This window comes from Meleagris gallopavo, chromosome 10, assembly GCF_000146605.3.
Source record: "Meleagris gallopavo isolate NT-WF06-2002-E0010 breed Aviagen turkey brand Nicholas breeding stock chromosome 10, Turkey_5.1, whole genome shotgun sequence".
Lineage (NCBI taxonomy): Eukaryota > Metazoa > Chordata > Aves > Galliformes > Phasianidae > Meleagris > Meleagris gallopavo.
In genome coordinates, this window is record NC_015020.2 from 355,847 (window position 1) to 375,611 (window position 19,765).

The following is a 19,765-nucleotide window of genomic DNA, read 5'->3' on the forward strand; positions in this document are numbered from 1 at the left end:
GCAATAACTTTGTGCGTAGGTGTGCCACTTCAACACCCTGCTGACCAGCACTGCGGTAACAAAGCCCCTAACCAGGCCACACTTCACCCCCAGGCTGTGGGTGTGCGGGGGCTTATTGCCCCCTGCAGTCACCCTCCTGGCTTGGGTGTGTGCTGCTCGCAGTGTGCAGGGGAAGAACACTCCACTGAGAGATGATGAGACCAGTGGGACAACTTCTGGTAGCGCTGAGCCCAGTTTGCTTTGGTTGTTTACCCTCATCTTACCTGGGCTTCTTCCCACAGCCACAGCTCTTCATGCGTATTTCTACTTCTTTGGTGACTCAGGACCGGTAGGAGCTCAGCACTCACCACCACGCTGTCCCACTTCAGAAGGAGAGGGGGAGAAAATAAGATGGAAAAAAAATCTTGTGTGTTGAAATAAGAGCAGGAAGATCGCGCGCCAATTACTGTCGCAGGCAAAACAGACTCGGCATAGGGAGATCAATATAGTTGGTTGCTAATTATGTAATAGCAAACTAGAGCATTGAAAACTAAATCCAGCTAAAAACATCTTAGCTCCATCCGTCTTCTACCTCCTCCCTCCAAGTAGCACAGGGGAGCAGGGAACGGGGTTCTACAGTCAGTCTGTAATTCTCCCATCTCTGCTGCTTCTCTGCGGTCTGCCCCTGCTGCACATGGGGTCCCTCCCATGGATGCCATTCTTTCCGAACTGATCCCATGGACTTCCCACAGGCTGCGGTTCTTCAAGCACTGCTCCAGCTTGGGTCCGTACCGTGGGATGTTGTCCTTCCCAAACTGTTCCAGAACATGTCTGTACCACGGGGCCCACTCTTCAGGCGCCGCTCCAGCACAGCCGCACAGGCGGCAGCTCGCCCAGCCCTCCCCACGGCTGCAACTCCGGCTTGGGGCTCCTCCTGCAGGCCACATCCACTTGCTGCACCGTGGGCTCTTCCAGGGCTGCACTGCTCCACATGGTGCCCCGGGTTGCAGGGGGCGACCTGCGCTACAGCTGGAGCTGGCTCTGCTCTGATACAGGGCAGCCTCCCCTGCTACCAAAACCTTTCCATGTAAATCCAGTACCACTTTTCAAACTGACTTCATTTTACTCAAAAGTTTCTTGGTATTTCCCTGGTTAATATTTAATTTGGCTGATGGTTATGTGAAACTTTTCTTTGTTACCTTCTCCTTCTCAGTTTTGAGCAACTGTCAGTACCAACTGATAAGACATCTCCAGATACTCTGTTCATGCTCTGTATACATTCTCAGCATGTCAGCCATTGTTATTGAGGCCGTGCTTTGGAGACTTCTTCCCTTCCTGTGTAATTTGGCCAAATCTAATTGATCTCTTGTGAGCGTTTGGATCAGCAGAACATGTTTTCTTTATTTTTTGAGATTTATGGTTTGTTTGGTTTGTTGTAATCTTCCATCAATTTTATACCCAGGCAGTTTCAGATAATTCTTTTTAAGAATGGTGCTCCCAAAGCTCTGAGCAGTTGGGATGTTCCTCTAATGAGAGACAAACAGAAAGGATGACAGCTCTTCTGTATGAACTGATTTTTGATAGATCTGCATCCATTTGACTGTGCTTATTAATCTTGAAATCATAGAATCACCAAGTGTGGAAAAGACCTCCATGATCATCCAATGGATGGTTACATCCACCTACAGTATTTCTCTACACAACCATGTCCTTTAGTACAACATTTAAACGTTTCTTAACACTCCAAGGACAATGACTCCACAGCCTCCCTGGGCAGCCAACTTCAGCACCTGACCGCTCTTTTGGAGAACAAATTTTTCTTTACGTCCAACCTGAACCTCCCCTGGTACAACTTGAGGCCATTCCTCTGTTCCTATTGCTAGTTATATGGGAGAAGAGGCTGACCCCCACCTCACCACCACCTCCATTCAGGCAGTTGTAGAGAGCAATGAGGTCTCCCCTGAGCCTCTTTTTCTTCAACCTAAACAGTCCCAGTTCCCTCAACCGTTCCGCATAAGACTTGTGCTCCAGACTTCTCACCAGCTTAATTGCCCTTCTTTGGACGTGCTCCACAGTGTCAAAGTCATTCTGGTAATAAGGGGCCCAAAACTGAACACAGCACTCGAAGTGTGACCTCACCAGGGTGTCAACGGTTTACGGGCTGGTTCGGTCCGGTTCCGTGACTAGAAGGGCGGAGGGATCTGCGGATCCGCCGACCCCGGAAAACGGAAAATAAGGGGACCCCGGAAATAATTGAAAACAAGTGGCAACAATCTGAGGTGAAACAAACTAATTTACTAAATATGGTATCAGCAGAATTTTATAAGGAGAGAGAGAGAGAGAGTGTGTGAAATTGAAGGTGGATCGGCCTCACCACAACGCTGAGATGAGAAGCGCAGTCCAGAGAAGCGCAGGCAGAGAAGCGCAAGCGAAGCAGCGCAGGCAAAGAAGAGAACATCAGATGACCTTGCTGGGAGTTATATCTCCTCGCTGACCGCAAAGCCCCCTGGGGAAATGTAGCTTTTCTTCTCCTCTGGACAGGCACCCGGAACTTGAGCATCAGCAGTCAAACCCCCAGTGCATTACATGATGTTATGATGTGGAATACTGATAACGAAAAATCGTGAAACCATGAGGGCTACAGAGGGACAGTCACTTCCCCGCTTTGCTGGCTGCACTTTGCTGATACCAGCCAGGATGCCATTGGCCTTCGTGGCCACCTGGACACACTGCTGGCTCAATTTTCAGCTGAGTGCTGACCAACACCCTAAGGTCAATTTCTTCCACACAGTCCTGCAGCCACTCTGCCTCAAGCCTGTAGTGATGCCTGGAGTTTTTGTGGCCAAAGTGCAGGACCTGGTACTTAGTCTTGTTGAACTTCATCCCATTGGCTTCAGCCCAGCTATCCAGCTTGTCCAGATCACTCTGTATGGCCTTCCTACCTTCAGACAGATCAACACTTCCAGCCAACTTGATGTCATCTGCAAACTTACTGAGGGTGCACTCAATCCCCTCATTCCAGATCACCAATAAAGATATTAAGCAGGACAGACCCCAGTACAAACCCCCGGGGAACACCACTTGTGACCGATCACTAGCTGGATTTGACTCCATTCACCGCCAGTTCTGTGTAGCCTTGACATTCTCAGGGGCAGACACAGAGAGACTGGCAGAAGGAATCCTTATAGAACCTCTTGTAGTGGTAGCTGACAGAAGTTGGGAAGTGGGTGATTTATAGGTCTCTTCTTGTGATACCATTTCTTTTCTTTGTCACATTAGTTCTGTCAAAAACTAATGACACAAAAGCATTACTGATGCAGCCTAAAATTTTTTAAGTGAACTTTCCTCATTCTCTCTTTCTTTAGTGAATGGAAACTGGGGGCCATGGCAGACATGGAGCCAGTGCTCTGCTTCTTGTGGCGGAGGAGAGCAGACCCGAACACGCCTATGCAGGAATCCTGCCCCGCTATATCATGGCCATCCTTGTCTTGGAGATTCCTCCCAGATATCCAGGTGTAATAATCAAGCATGTCCTGGTGAGTTGATTTTCAGCCTATGTGTTATGGGAGTGTTGTGAAAGACTGCTGCACTCCTAATCAAGCTGGTTCATTTTCTTGGCTTACATCTCCTCTGCAACTGCAGTTGAATAAATTTGTTGTTGTTGTAACCTGTTACGCAGCACTAGTGTATGCTCTTAGACAATTGCTGCTTTTCAGAGATGTGGATACATGGCGGTTCCTGTGTTACCGTGCATGTATCTCAGATCATATATAAACACCACACTGTTATCTGCAGGTTGCGAGCTTGACTGTTGCAATTGATGCAGTAATATAAGCAGAAATACCCACATGGGCAATATTTCTGGCTTTTCTCTCTCCCATAATATCAGCCATCGTGTTTGTTTTTTTTCCTTCATTCCTTTCTTCTTCTGCACAGGTGGGCCTTCACGTGCCCAAGGCAGCATCATTGGAAGCATCAACAATATTGAGTTTGGAATTGCTTTCCTGAATGTCACAGTAACAGACAGCCTGAACTCTGAATCTAGAGTAATACAAGCAAAGATTACAAGCATCCCTCGGAGCCTTGGTGGGCTTTTTACTTCTTTTTATCACTTTTATTTTTTCTGGAACCAGGTTGAATTCTGTGCAGTGCTAGTTTTCACTACTTCGTTTTATCAGGGGTCACTGGAGAAACTGATCTACTTTTCAGATCGAGAGAAAAAAGGAATCTTCAGTACTTATTCTTAGAATATTAACATTAATATCTGTACATCCTCTGATTTTTTCATAGTTTTAATCTTACGGGTTACTCACATTTTAGATAATATTCTTATTTTGGCTTCATAGTCAGCTCTTGCTGATGGGGGGAGGGGGGGAGGAGGACTTAGCTTTGGGAAAAAGCCCTCAGATATCACATTGGATTTCTTTCAGGTCCAGCATTGAGAAAGCTTGTTTCTATTCTGAGCCCAGTCTATTGGACAACTGCAAAAGAAATTGGAGAAGCAATGAATGGATTTACACTCACTGACGCGATATTCAAGAGAGAAACCCAAGTGGAATTTGCGACTGGTGATGCACCATCTCTTACCAGCAAGCGTGATAGATACTGCATCCCTTTAAAAGAATCTCATCACCAGTGCTAAATTTTGTTTCTTAATGTTTATGCTGCTATTTCCTGAGTGCCTGTGGCTTTCAGAGTTTTAAATACAGCAGTACAGAGTTTTAATTGAGAACAAATAATGCTTATTTTATAGGCATGGTATGCTTTATAAAAATATTAGCGTGAGATAAGTAGTCAAGTGATCTAATTCAGATAGTCCTTGGCTTACAGGAGTCCCTAGTTAGGATGCTTTATAAATCTGCATGCTTCTAAAATTCACAGGAGAGGTTCTGCGAGTAACTCACATTGCCCGGGGTTTGGATTCAGATGGAGCCTTACTGCTGGATGTTGTTGTAAATGGCCATGTTCTGCAGCTGCAGCCACTAGCTAATGTTAACATGAAGGTAAAGCCACTCTCAGATACCAGCCTTTTCTCTTTCATTGTTGTACACTTCCTCTCTCATCTGTATTAAAGAGGTAGGCATTAAGTCCTGACAACTGTTCTACTGTGCATAACTTATTTAATACCTAGTTCAGTTGACAAGTGCTAATATTGCCCTTAAAAGCTAAAAGATGCCTCACAAAAATAAGAATGGTCACTCAAGATTTTTAGGTGTTAGAAGGAGGCATGGAACTGTCTTTGGGGCCACATACCACAGTTAGGCATGTTGAGTGAGGCTTTTAGTAGAGCTATGTGTCTTTTAATAGAGGTGCCTGCCTGATTTTATGGCTTTTCTGGAGGATAACATCAGCTCTTTTATGCCATGGCACCCTGCAAAAGCTTCAGAATGTTACTAATTATTTGTATGCAGCTGCAGTTATACATAGTCTGTTAGAATGCTTTTGTGGCTGATAAAATTTTAAGAGATTACATCATAGGGCATTTTGTGTACTCTTATCTTGCATGCTGTCATGGTGCAGGTTGGTAACAACATGCTCTTCTCTCTGCCATAGCATCAAAACTTTATCTTGTGCTGATCTATTTTATGTAAAACAATATTGTTACACAATTCCTCTGAAAGAGGCAGAATATCCAAAATTGGCTTTAAAAAAGAAACATCCTCAAACTTCTTCAGGAATGATGGGAGAGGATAGTTTGCATGACAGTCTCACTCCTGAGTTGTTCTACCTCTCATTTCTAAAAGGTATACTGATAGTAAGATATTGCTAATAGTAAGAAAGCTTCTGTCACTGACCTGTACTCCTAATACAAAAGGATTGGTTTTCTACCTTGTTCATTCACTGTAAGGCATAAAGAACATTTTGCTTGCTATAATGCATGGTATGAAAATTTTGGATTAGAATCAATGATTAGAATCATTCATAACTGATTTTACTGGGAAAGAAAGATTATTCTTTAAAGTTGTTTTTATATAATTGGTACTCAGTTGGTAGGTAACCAGATGAAACATATCCCACAGTGCAAAAAATATATATCAAGTTTTCAATATTTTCATACATTGCTGTAAGTAGCATCCCCAAAATTTATACTATTTTCCACTAAATGTGTCTTTTCTCTGGTTGTTTATTTAGCATGTTTTCAGAATCTGATTTAGAATACAAAAATATTTAGACTTCAAAAGATTGCTTTGACCAATCTGTTTAGTTTTTGTAAGATATTCTCTACTGTAACTTCCATCATCAGTGTCATCAGCCTGTTTCTTATCAAAGGAAAAATAACAGATGCTGATAAGATTCAGCAGGCAAATTAAGGGTTTTAAAAAAAAAGACATGTTGTGTGCAATACAGTTTGTTTAGCTGTTAAGAGGAAAACAATTTTCAGAATGTATCATATGCTCCTTCAAAATACGAAGAGCACAGTGTTGTTAGCTGCACTCAGTGGCTGATATTGGCTGTTTCAGGATTACACAGAAGACTACATTCAGATCGGCCCCGGGCAGCTGTATGCCCATTCCACTCGCCTCTTTGCTGTGGATGGAGTTAGTGTTCCCTACACATGGAACCACACTATTACCTATGATCATACTAAAGGAAAAATGCCTTTTTTGGTGGAAACCCTCCATGCTTCCTCTATCACAACAGAGTACAACCCATTGGAAGAAACTTTGGCTTTTAAAATCCACGCTTCCATTTCAAAAGGTATTGTTCAAGTCTGTTACAAAAAAATCAGCAATAACATACTGATTTACTAGCATTCCTTGCCTTTATTCTCAAAACTAGTTATGGCTTTGAAAGAGGAACTGCTCACTGAGTTAACTTTATTGTAGATCCTGGGACCTGTATGTCTCATTAATAAACCTATGGATTAACATATAAAAGCTCCTGCATTTTGCACTTTCTGTTCCTCTGCAGTTCCCATGGATGATCTCAGTTTGCCATTGCTGATGTTAACTCCTAGCATGAGCAGTAGCTTCAAATAGGCAGCCTCAAATATTGTCCATTTCCATCTGTGTACCTTTCCTTCCCCAAAATTTCCCTCGTTTCCCTTTTGAGTAGAGGATGGTGTTGGTAGGGTTTTACTTTGCATAGTTGTTCCAGAGGATTTTCTTCTTGCTCCAAAGCCCATACGGATGTAACTTGGTAATGAGGCTACAGAGGCAGAACAACATGGGACATTTTGACCGCTTTAGTGTGGAGTTTTGCAAGTAATTGTGAAGATTGTTCTTCTAGAGAAGTATTTAAAACATACAGAAAACACGATGCTGAGCTCAGCTTGAAAACTTTCTTGACACTTTGTGGAAATTTTTAAAGGCAGATGAGATACTGTGCCTGGTGTGCAGTTACGCAGCGCTGGGTGGACACTGCTTACATAATTCACTAAACCTGCTGCTGCCTGAGAGGTAGTGAGCTCGTGGAACCTTGGCCTGAGGCACCAAGCTTTGTTGCTGCCCCACCACTAGCTGCTGGCTTCTGCTGGCGTTTTACCTACACGATTTGAAGGAACAGAGCGTATTCAAGTGGGTGAGTCTTCCTTAGAGAAGTCATTATTAGTCAGTAGCAATGTTCTTGTATAGTACTTAAGCATGTTTTTTCTTTCAGCTCAGTGTTTTTCAAATGAAATAACTGAGGTTTGAAAGTAAACAAGGCAGTGGGACTGCCTATCTCAGTCTTTCAAATACAGTAAAATAAGGTTTTTTCCCTGTTGCCAGGCTATGAATTCACTGAGGAGTTTGAAAGTCAAATGAGATTTTCTTTTCCATGAAAAAAAAAAAAATAGGCCTGATAAAAGGAAGTCTCCAGAGCAAATTATGTCTATGTCTAAATCTGGCTGTGCTTTTAGAAAATGACTTATTTTCTCCAACAATTAATATGCTGCGTTTTAAAAAATGTCATCTTTATTGGATCATTTTTTCAAGGTACAAGTGTAGAGTAAAATGCATGTGGATTTCCAGCAGGCTCTATGAGAATTTTCCATTGATATGAGTCTGTACTTCTGTTCTTCCACAGTGAATTTTAATGTCCAAGAAGAACAAGCTATCCTGAAAGATTTGAGGATCCTTTATTCATAACAGCTGGGCTGCAATTCCTAATATTAAAGGATTTTCTTCGTAATACAGCATTATTTTCATCCACAAGTAACATGTGCTTCTTTTACCATATAGGAGATCATAGCAACCAGTGTCCTGCTGGGTTTGAGTTCGACTCATCTGGGCCTTACTGTACAGGTAATGATGTGACAAGTTTAATACGTAATCAGGCAGCAGCATCTTCATCCCTTTTATTCAGAGCTCCTGAGTGTGCAGAGCACTCCAAGAAGTGGAAGCTGCCACCAATGGACAGGTGTGGGCCCAGAGCTCAGAAGCAGTTCCCAGGCAGCCTTCCATCGGCATTGTGATGCAAAGTGGGACTGCTGAGCGGCTGTGCTCGCTGAGCCTGCAGAGTAATGGAGCACTCTGTGAGGAGAGGGACGAGCGCTGGCAGCCTAGGGAGCAGCCCACTGAAAAACAGCTGTTGCTTGGGTAGTAAATGTGAAAAGAAAGTTATGAGCTTTTTAGCTGTCTCCTCTTGGTGACTGAGTCATGTTTGCTTCAGGGAGCAATATTTGATATGGCTATGTGGACTTAATTCATTGCCCCTCAAAAGTTTAAAAATTAATGGAATTAATAAGGAAAATTTCCTGATGGAAATTTTAAAATCAGGAAAGCTGAAAATACAGCTGCTAAACTATTTTTCTACTTGCAATATTTTCGGTAAAAAAGTATGTGTTCAAAACTTGTAATACAGAAAATGTAACAATCCTGGCAAGTCTGTCTAAGAAGTCTAAATAGAGCACTGAGTTCCATCTATTCTGTTGCAAAGAGATTCTAAGAAAGAGACTGTCAAACCTTCATTACCACAGCAGTGACCCATCCTGCAGATCGACTGCAAGCAGGATCCTGAGGAGCCTATTGTATGTCATCTGATAAAAGCAAGAAGCAAAATCTTAAATTAGACATGAAGGCTCTACTGTGTGTGAATTCTAATCCCCTTAATGTATAGCAGTGAGATGTAATAATGGAGGCTTCAAGGGGTTGGTTATTGTGATTACAAGTTGAAATTCTATCATAGCACTTTCATGCTCTTATTCCCAGGTTCAGGCCTTGCTCACTTTCTCAAAGTGCCCAGGGATGACAGCATGGTTTCCTGATGTGTGTGCCAGCAGCTACCTAGTATAGCTCTGCTGACCACTGGGACTCTGGCCATTCAAGCAAAGGATATTTGTGAGATGTAACGTGGGCATCCTGCAAAGGGGCATTTCACATGTTGCTCTCTCAGTGCAGGAACAGAGTGGGAGTGGCGAGGTGCTGAGGTCAGCCTGCTATGGAGGAGAATGTGACGCTGTTTGTGAAGCTACCTAAGTGCTAGCTCTAGCCTGGGGCGCACAGACATACAGCTCCTCTGAATGGTGTTATGTCTTGTTCTTGTAAACATTTTTTCAAACGTTTCCTTCCTGCAGATGAAGATGAATGTGCTGTGCAAAATCCCTGTAGCCACACCTGCCACAATGCCATGGGATCCTACCACTGCTCCTGTCCAAGAGGCCTCACGATTGCTGCAGATGGGAGAATGTGCCAGGGTAAGGGGAGCTGCCACGGGCAGGCAGGATACAGAGCCCCACAGCACGTCAGGATGGAGAGATGTTTTCTTCAGGCTGGACCATTTGGTCATTGTATGATTGGTGTTCTAATTATTTGACTTATGAATAGATTTGCAGTCATGTATTTCATAGTTGCTCATGTTCAAGATGTTGCTCAGTCTGTGTGTCGTGCCATGGTGAGGTTTACAGCTTCTCTTTACCTACAGATGTTGATGAGTGTGCACTGGGCAGGCACAGCTGCCACACTGACCAGGACTGCGAGAACAGCGCAGGCTCATACCACTGCGTGCTGCGCTGCAGGACCGGCTTCCGGAGGGCGGCGGATGGGCTCAGCTGCCAGGGTACGGCACAGCCTCGGCTTTGGTGTTAGCTGTAGCAAACTGAATCTTTCATGTAACTTTTTGAAAGATCTCCACCTGAGGTGTCTGTAAATCTTCAGTATTAGCAATGTATTTTAGGAATGAATTAAAATCTTGCTTTTGTGTCCCATGTGCACCTTCTTCTATGATGATGACAGAAGAATTCACTTCTGAATGTAGCGTAATAACTAAGCTGAAAACAGAGCCTGGAACATTGTCTAAACCAAAACGCAGTTTATCTAAATGATGATAAGGAGACTCACAATGATGACATCAACAGTTTGTCTTTCCAACAGATATTAACGAGTGTCAAGAGTCCAACTCCTGTCATCAGCATTGCTTCAATACCATAGGAAGTTTCCACTGTGGTTGTGATCCAGGATACCAGCCGAAGGGCAGAAAATGCATAGGTATGAATTAGTTTTGAAATTTCTTTCCTTCTTCTCAATGGAAATAGTTAAACACTTACTTGTTCCTATATGCAACTTTATCCAAGCCCTTTGTGAATGTAACTCCATCTCAGAATGACATATTTAGTATGTATTCTTGAATTTGTAAAGCAGCACTGAAATCTAGAGGAAGAGGGAACTGAGCTGACTGATAAATGTACATGAAATGCTTCCAGATGCATGCATGTAGTATGATCGCAACTAGATTATGCTGTTCTTTAGGAATTGAGCATAAGGAGTTCATTTCCATTCCTGATTTCTTTGCTTTTATTTTTTAAATAAGATATAAATGAATGCAGGCAGAATGTATGCAGGCCCAATCAGTTTTGCAAAAACACCCGTGGTGGCTACAAGTGCATTGAGCTGTGTCCAAATGGAATGACCAAAGCAGAAAACGGAACTTGTATTGGTGAGTAGAAACCTAGTGTACTGTATGGTGATGGTAAGCACAGGGACAACAACGGATGGTTTCTGAAAGAAAAGTCTTTGTAGTCCATTGCCAATTACTAGAATTTGCACTGACCTTCTGATTTGTGGGGACACAGGCATTTAAATTTTCTTTATATTAACTGATGATAGAGAAATAGACATATCCTTACCACTTCCAAATTTTCTAGATTATATTTATTTGGACAGAGCAGCTACGAGAATTGGAAACTAAATTAAATGTTTTGAAAATTAATGGAAAAAGTAAACCCTATACAGTTTGAAAAATTTGCACATCTGCTCAAAATCTGCTTTCAGATTGTGAAATGCAGATTATTTCACAGATCTGTAGCGTGCTGTTACAGAGTAATTGCTGATCATGGTACCGAGTTGTTCAGAGGTACCAGATCTATGTAGAGAGCCAAACTCGCTGTGGTTTAACTGCATTCATTACACATTAAGGAATTTAAAGCTGTAGGAAATTTCAAGAAAAGCTTGCTCTTGCCTTGTTGCTTGCAGACATCAATGAGTGCCGTGACGGAACCCATCAGTGCCACTACAGCCAGATCTGTGAGAACATGCGAGGGAGTTACCGCTGTGTGTGTCCAAGAGGGTATCGGTCACAGGGAGTTGGAAGGCCTTGTATGGGTAAGCTGCCTGGCCATGTTGTCGTCACCTGTTTGTTGCTGAGACTTTTGGCTGTAGCATCCAACAGTAGTATACTACTTGAAGACTATGCTACAAAGATGAATGTGCTTTGGAGTTTGAACTTGCTGTCTAAAGTGAAGTGACCCCATTAAATAGTCAAAGCTAGGTGATTCCAAACTGAGTTCGCCACATATCCGTACTTTCAAAACAAAGTGTACAAGGGTGTGGATCTCAAAGGCACTGACAGATGGATGGGTGTGGCAAGCCAGTGCTCCATGGTAGGCTTAATTTATAAAAATCAGAGCAGTTTTGTTAGTTGATCAGAGGAATGTGGTTGGCTGTACAGTGACTGCATTGATTCACACCTGGAGCCAGTTGAACAGGGGACGATGTGGAGAACACTCAGAGGATGTCTGTTTCAAGAGGTATGACATACCCAGAGCCTCCCTCTGCAAATAGACATCACAAACACCCTGTCTGACTCCTGGAATTTGGTTTTCCCATACGGACAGAGCAGAGGAGGCTGATACTCATTTATCTCTCATCGCTGCCTGTCTGACTTGGGTGGATCTCCCAAGAGAAGGAGGGATCCCCACAGGCACAGGAATGCTGACCAAGTCACTACTCCCCTACGCTATCTATGTAGAACCCTGACATTAAAATGTGCAGACCATCCACCCACACAAACACAGTTTCACAAATACTGCCATAACTCTAATGTGAATAGCAGGAGAGTCTGACCTATGATGTCAGTGCAAGTGCTCAAAACACTTCCTCTGGCATTTCACAAACCCTAGCACAGCTCTAAGAGCATTTCAATTTATAATGTATGTTTCCAGAATATTTAAAATTCAATAGCTGATCCCCTCTGACTGTAATGATTTATAAATGAGATATGTGATGCTTGGTGAAGTCAGTTCCAGTTGGTCTCCCGTATCGTATCGGAGAAACGTTCCTTTATAATGACTTCTTCAGGATTAGTTTTCATAAGTGATAAATAGCTGGTCTGGAAGCTGGGATTTTTAAGTGCCTAAGATTTTGGACCACCAAAAGCCAGGCTTTTTTTAAAGGTTAAATTGCAGGCAGAAACTGTTTGGCTGCAGACCAAACAGTTGTCTCTACTAAGATAAAAATCAATCCCAAACTCTTTAATGTATATTAAAAGTATTTAAATTTCTTACAGTAATAAGTTGGATAACGTTTAGGTTACAGGTTTTCATGAAACTCCAACAGCTGTCCTAAAGCCTTCTTCTAAGCAACAATCACTGAAAGCTCCCTCTTAAATTAAATTAAATATGATTTTTATACTCCTTTGGTTTATTTCTTTATCTGTTTAAAAAATGTTTGAAATATATATGTGAAAATATTAGTTCATGTGTTAATGAAAAGAAGGTTTTATTGTAATGCTTCCAGCACACAGAGCACACAGAGGAGCTGGAAAGTCCCAGACTGAAACAGGTGATTTGCACACAGCTCCTTCCTGTTCCACTACTGCTGTATGTAGAGTCATCTGTGCCACTGTTCACAGTTGAATGGGGAAAACACAGAGATGCATGAGTGCTCAATTATCCACACCGTAACAATTCTGTGAACTGTATCGTACCTCAACATATTGTAGATGGAAAGGCATTATCAAAAGCTGTTATGCATACAGGACATGCAGGACTATCCAGAATTGAAAATCAAATAATATTCATAAAGAAAGCTAGAGAATTTAGCTGTTAGTTTCAAAACCATATTTCACTTGTTCTTGTAAAGATCTAATATTTATGATGCACGATCAAAGGGATCCTGTCCCAGGAAGCTTTGGCTTACCAGTCTGTAAGCGATTTCTTTTCACAAGGATGGCGATGCTATGAATTCAGATGGCTGGCTGCATTCAGTTTTGTTGATATTGCATAGGTTGCTCCTACAAAATAAATTGCTCTAGTTTTTTTTCACCTATTAGTTGTTGCCGTATTGAAAATGAAGCTTTTTTCTTTACTTGACTATTACACCACTGATAGTGTAACAGATATGTGATGTTCCAGTTATGTGTTTATGATGTTGGATAATACTGCAATGCTCTGCAGTGGTTACCCTGAATTTCTGATTCTCAAAGCATTTAGTTGTTAATATTACAAAAAAAATATAAATAAACAATAAACAAAAAATAAACACTTAATAAAAATGCATTCTAATATCCTCCTATGTTTCTAAACAGCATTGCTTTTAAAATACTGTTAGTGTATGGTTTACAAGCAGTGCTCAAAATATGTTCAGAGAGCATATGAAATGATAATGCTAGTTTAATAATGTTTCTACACCAATAATTTAGAAATAGGCAATTTCCAGTAATATGTGATAGAGAAATAACTCTGTTTTTGAATGGTATGAAATTCGTAAGTACCTGAGTACATTCTGCTAAGTCTCCAGACTCAGAGCTGGAAGGAGCAGCAGCAGCGTGGCAGTTAGCACACAGCCAGCTGCTCCCCAGACAGCCCTGCAGTTTGCCCAGCAGGACCACAACCCCAGCAGTGCATCTGGGGCTTCTCAGTCCCAGTCTGAATTACCTGGGAGCTTTGTGCTTCTCAGGACAGCCTTGTGTTAAGTGTCCTCCTTTGAAAAAGAGTCCAACAGCTTCTCCCACTCAGCCTAAGAACAAAAGTAGTTTTGTAATACTTTCAAACTCTTAATATTTAAACACTGAGCAACTTGGGGCCCAGGGGTCACTTGCTTCTCAGAGTGCATCTCTGGTACCAATGGGTATTTCTCTCTGCAGTCAGCAGCAGTCAGGATGTCACACAGCTCTGCTGCTGCAGAAGCGAGGGAACTGATCTTTCCCTCCAGTTACATCTTACTTTCAGAGCACATAAGGCAAGGCCCTCATTGGATTTTTATGTCCTGTGTGAACTGTTTTATGTCACAGGTAGCTGTATAGGTAGAATAAAGGTGTGTTCATGGACAGGATAGAAAACCTGCCTGCTTGGCATTTGTGTTCTTTGTATTTTACTGCCTTCAGGATCTCACTTTTGTTCCACAGACTGAGATATTATGTATGTATATATATATATATATATATACACACACACACACATATTGTCATGTGTTGTTTTATCTTGTTTTTTTCCTTCCCACATGGTTTGTTGCTCTGGATCATGGCACATGAGCAGACATTAATGAATGTGAACAAGTGCCTAAGCCCTGTGCATTTTGGTGCACCAACACCCCCGGCAGCTTCAAGTGTATCTGTCCACCTGGACAACATTTATTAGGTGATGGGAAATCTTGTGCTGGATTGGAGAGATTGCCACATTCTGGTGCCTATTACAATGTCTATAACTATGCTCAATTCTCCCCTATGAGAGACAACTATCAACCTCAACAGTATTACAGGCACTCCTCAAACCTCTACAGCTCCTTCTCAGAGTATAGGAACAGCAGAATACCTGTCTCCAGAACTAAAAGGAACATTAGAGAAACTTGTCCTGAAGGCTATGAGGCAAAAAATGACAGATGTGTAGGTAAATGTCAGTCATGTCTATGCAATTCTCTTGCTTTAGTCCTTATTCTTTAGGCTGCCTTTTCATATCTGTTAGGTTTGTGGTGCTCTGTTATTTCATATTACCATGTTAAGTACTCAGCAAGTTATGCATGTCTTTATTTCTTGGGCAGGTTGTAGCAAAAATGTTTTCAAACCTCCTCCCGTAACCTCATGTTTTAATTGTGCTGCTTATCCTGTTCTCTTTATCCTGATGATAGTAGCTCACCTGTGCAAATTTTCTCTCACTTAAAAAGCACCAGTAGGGCTCTCCACCTTGGGGATGCTACTCATGTCAGGCTCCCATTTGTTGCAGTAGTAGTCTGGATCAGAAAGGCTTAGAATAAAGAGTGTAGAATTGAACGTACTGAGACAGCACTGAGGTTAGCAACTGCCATCTGTACAAGCAGAAGCAACTAGGGGATAGAGCCAGTCATAATGCAATTCACTGAGCAGTAGAGACAGATTGTATGTAAACAGACCAGGAGTTTATCTAGTCAGCAAGAGCAGTGCTGTTTCTGTGTGCATGGTGAGGAGGATGGAGCAGTTACGGTAACAGGCTCATTCTGCCCCAGCTTTTATTTATTTATTTAAGAGATGTAAAGCTTCAGAATGTACTCGTAAGACCAACAGGAAACAAAGGTGTAGGGAACCTCTCGTTCACTGAGCTCGCTTACTCCTTGCTCTGTGAGCATCTTTGAGGTTTTTCACCAATACTGGAATGCTAATTCAGCTCCTCTTGAAAGGTAAAAGGAATAATATCCTGCACTGTTCATTAACTGCTCTGCACTAAATGTTCAGAAATTAAGTTCAAGAAAATCTTTTTTCCACCGTAACTCATGCTGTATCTTAAAAACAGATAAATAAAATTACTCAACTATTTTTTGATAATACTGTTGAGTTCAAGACTAAGTGTAGCACAGTTTAGGTCTTAGGAGAACTTTTTCTAGCATGTTTAACAGCAGTTTATGGTGTTACAGATAAGTGCCTAAATCTGACATGTATGCCATCATAGAGAAGTGCAGTGTGCTTCCCAGATAAAACAGTGAGTTGAAGCTAGGTTCTAGCCACTGGAGCTATTCCTATAATTATACAGCAATATACAATGTTGAAAAATGTGAATGTACTTTTATAAATAATAATTACAGATAGGCAGAGATCAGATTAATCTTGTATTTACATTGTAATGACTTTCCAGTACGCTTACGAGTACAGCATGTTATGGGTATAGCTGTTACTTGAAAGAACTTGGACTGCAGCCACTACTGCCAAAAACCTATGGTCCACAGCCCAGCTTCCAGTTCGAGTTAGTGAGCACTGCTGTAACTCTCCTTCATTGGAATAAAAACGTAGATTTAAAATTTACTGTTTAATGTGAAAAAGATATCCGCAGAATGCTTTTACTTCCAAGAAAGATTTTTGAGTAGAGAACCATAACGACTTGATAACACACTGAAAATTTCTTTAGTCACATCTGTTTCTCTTTTCTTTTTGCGTTTTTATTGAGTGCAACCCTTATAAATCTGACAGAGAAGGAAGAAGCAAAGACCTTATTTACTCTATTTCAGTTATGCAAGCCTTAATGCTTGCACATGGCAGTAACTCGCAGAAGAGTTCTGCTGCTCTCCTGAAGTAGACAGACATTTCAAAAGAAGTAATGATTAGATGTGATCTCTATCTGAATCATGTTAGTCTGCTTTGAAAATTTTAAAAAGCGATCTGCTATTTATGTGTTTGAGAGGGAGATTTAAATTAAAAAAAAAGGTCAAAAGAGCATTTAAAGAGCATTTATGAATGGTTTTTGTGAATAGTGAGCTTATTTTGGCATGAGAGTGATCAGTTTGGAAAGAAAAAAGCTTTGCCCTATGAGGGATGAACTGTAAGAGCAATTCCCTGATTGAGGGCCTCTTCTGAAGTGAGAACAGATCCGGGCTCTTCCCAAGCATGTTACTTAAAATGTAATTATCAGGCAGCTCGGCATCCTGGGGCAAGACTGTAGCACTGTGTCCTTTGTGGGTTTGTGCAGCTCACTCATCCCCTTGTTGCCAGAGCTCCATATCAGAGGGAGAACCTATTAAGGCTGCCAACAAAACAGGCAAAGCTTTTAATTCTATAAAAGCCACAGGCAACAGAATCAGGTAAGTTAGGAAAGGTTTGCTAGTTTTAGACATTCAAGTGCGTTACCAAAAGCAAAAAAAAAAGATCCCCTTGAGTTCCACCACCTCTTCCCACATGCTTTTGTACACAGATAGAACATCAGCAATCCTGTTATTTATGTTTTCATGTTTCTTTCTGACAGACATTGATGAATGTGAAGCCAGAGATACATGCCAGCACGAGTGCAGGAACACCCTGGGAAGTTACCAGTGTGCTTGTCCCTCTGGTTATCATCTTATGCCCAACGGCAAAACCTGCCAAGGTACAGAAATCTCTTTGAGAGTGCACAAATGTATTTGTAAGCAAATGAGTTACAAATCATATTTGATGTTTGTATTAAGCACTTGCTGAATTTCCTTTCTGAGATACAGTGTTCAATATGTCATGTTTTTGTATTTTACATTTCAACAGTTAACAAAACATCAGCAAATTAGACAACTGCAACTTATTATTCTCTGATGTTTCCTCACAAGCACCTTGAACTCCACACAAATACACAACAGCTCTGTAGTCAAAACCAACTCTATCTGTTCTGGTAAAAAAATAAATAAATACTGTTAGACTTTTGATGTACCAAAAACCTCAACTAATTAACCTCTGTTGAAAAGACAACTATATTTGATGTTGTGTAGTGGTTATAGGGCAGCTAGCACAATACACCGTCCTACACAGAAATGACATACTCAAGCCAACAAATGCAAGTCACTGCAACTAGTAGCTTCATTGCCTCCAGAGAAAGGCAGGGCTCTGAAGGATTCTGTTCTCATCTGTGTAGAGGCACCCGCACTCCCTCTGCCATCTACTCACTTTGCTGATCCAGCCACTTCTTATCTCTCTTAAATTCCACCCAGAACCAGCTACTGATCATGTACCTGTTTTCTTTCCCCCAGACATTGATGAATGCCTCGAACACGACACTGACTGTGGAGCAAGCCAGATGTGCTTCAACATGAGAGGGAGCTACCAGTGCATAGAGACACCTTGCCCACCAAACTACCAGCGGGAGCCTCTTTCTGGGTCTGCTGATTTTTCAGCCCTTTAGGTCTTGTTTTCCCACACACTCCAAGCTCACATGCTTAGCCTTTAGTCATAAGAAGGAACTTTATCTAAGTTTAAATGATATCGGTTACGCTTATTCTTGCAAAAAAAGTAGAGCATTAAAATGGAAGACTATAATTGGTTTACAGAGAGCAGCCTTTTTTTGTGCTTCCTTCACAACGAACAAAAATGGGTCGGTCTGGTGGGTCTAGGTAGAATCTTTGTATTAATTCAAATGGAAATAGCTCCAGAATGGCTTATTTCTGAATGAGCCCCAGCAGGCTTTGATCCTTTCTGCTGATTCAGCATTATTCCTTTCTTAGCTGTGGGGGGTAATTTTACATCTGTTCTCCAGCTTACTTCTGTAAAGGATCAATAAAGACTGCACTGGATTAGCTCTTTTGGAAAGCCCAAATCTGCATACTGCAGCATGATAAATAGGGAACAACTTCAGCCCATATAGCAAGTATGGGGACGGAACTTAACATGCTCTGTTTTTTCCCAGGTTCTGTCTCAAAAACTGCCCAGCCAACGATTTGGAGTGTGCCTTGAGTACCTATGCCTTGGAATACAAATTTGTCTCCCTCCCCTTTGGCATAGCTGCTGGTCAGGACTTAATCCGGCTGGTTGCCTTTACACAAGATCAGGTCATGCATCCGAGGACAACTTTCTTAATGGCAGATGAGGAGCCAACAATCCCGTTTGCCCTGCGAGATGAGAACTTGAAAGGAGTTGTGTTCAGCACCAGACCGCTGCAAGAGCCGAAGACTTACCGCATGAGAATCAGAGCCTTGTCCTATGGTGTTGATGGAAATATCGAGTATCAGACAACTTTCATTGTTTATATAGCAGTGTCAGCCTATCCTTATTAAACACACAAGCTACTTGAGAGTAATCACAGTATTTTAATCACATTCATACATGCTGATGGGTATTACCACTTCAGACGGATCCTACTGTCTGCCTACAGTTTTGAACCATGTAACTTGAAAATGGTGATATGCTCTTTTGTTTTTCCTTCCCTGAGGCTACTCATACAGCTCCGTTATTCCAATTCTAGATGAAAATCCATGCCTTTGAGGATCTGCTACTACTTCCTGTATTTATTACACCAGAGCAGTCATTTTTCACAGCCGAACAAAATAAAGTATGAGCTGATGAATGTACAGTCAAAAGCAGTATGCAGGGAGCAGCCTCAGTTAAAAGCAAGTGAAGAAATGCTAACGAGAAGAAATACTAGTTTCAAGTGTTCTGTGTATCTTAAAGGTTGCTAAATGTGTTACAATTTTAGATGTATTAGAATTTTTTGTATCAAATACCTGATAGAATTAGGACTGTATATATATTATGTCACAAAAAAATACCACTATAATGGTGCCAGTGCTGACACACGATATTAGTGGTTTCTCTTCAGCTAAAGAATCTACCATAGAATTTGGAACTGGTACATTTGTTCTCTGTGCAATTTTAGGGATGTCAGTGGAGTTTGGAAGAAAAAGCAAACAACATGGCTTCTTCTACTTTATAAGCAGGTATTCTATTACTTTTTTTT

At 41.6% G+C, this 19,765-nt stretch overlaps 1 protein-coding gene across 1 annotated transcript in view; it reads left to right on the top strand.

The window, feature by feature from the left end:
* The window catches only part of HMCN1 (hemicentin 1), a 184,281-nt gene extending 164,674 nt beyond the window's left edge, over positions 1-19,607 (top strand). Inside the window, exons 94-108 of the mRNA XM_031554941.1 lie at positions 3,345-3,515; positions 3,916-4,065; positions 4,410-4,547; positions 4,861-4,982; positions 6,441-6,678; positions 8,142-8,204; positions 9,476-9,595; positions 9,823-9,957; positions 10,272-10,385; positions 10,708-10,833; positions 11,370-11,498; positions 14,651-15,001; positions 17,318-17,437; positions 18,066-18,192; positions 18,719-19,607. Coding sequence (XP_031410801.1) covers positions 3,345-3,515; positions 3,916-4,065; positions 4,410-4,547; positions 4,861-4,982; positions 6,441-6,678; positions 8,142-8,204; positions 9,476-9,595; positions 9,823-9,957; positions 10,272-10,385; positions 10,708-10,833; positions 11,370-11,498; positions 14,651-15,001; positions 17,318-17,437; positions 18,066-18,192; positions 18,719-19,085 — 2,471 coding nt within the window. The 3' untranslated portion in view covers positions 19,086-19,607. The remainder of the gene's footprint in view (positions 1-3,344; positions 3,516-3,915; positions 4,066-4,409; positions 4,548-4,860; positions 4,983-6,440; positions 6,679-8,141; positions 8,205-9,475; positions 9,596-9,822; positions 9,958-10,271; positions 10,386-10,707; positions 10,834-11,369; positions 11,499-14,650; positions 15,002-17,317; positions 17,438-18,065; positions 18,193-18,718) is intronic.
* Positions 19,608-19,765: the final 158 nt, after the last annotated feature.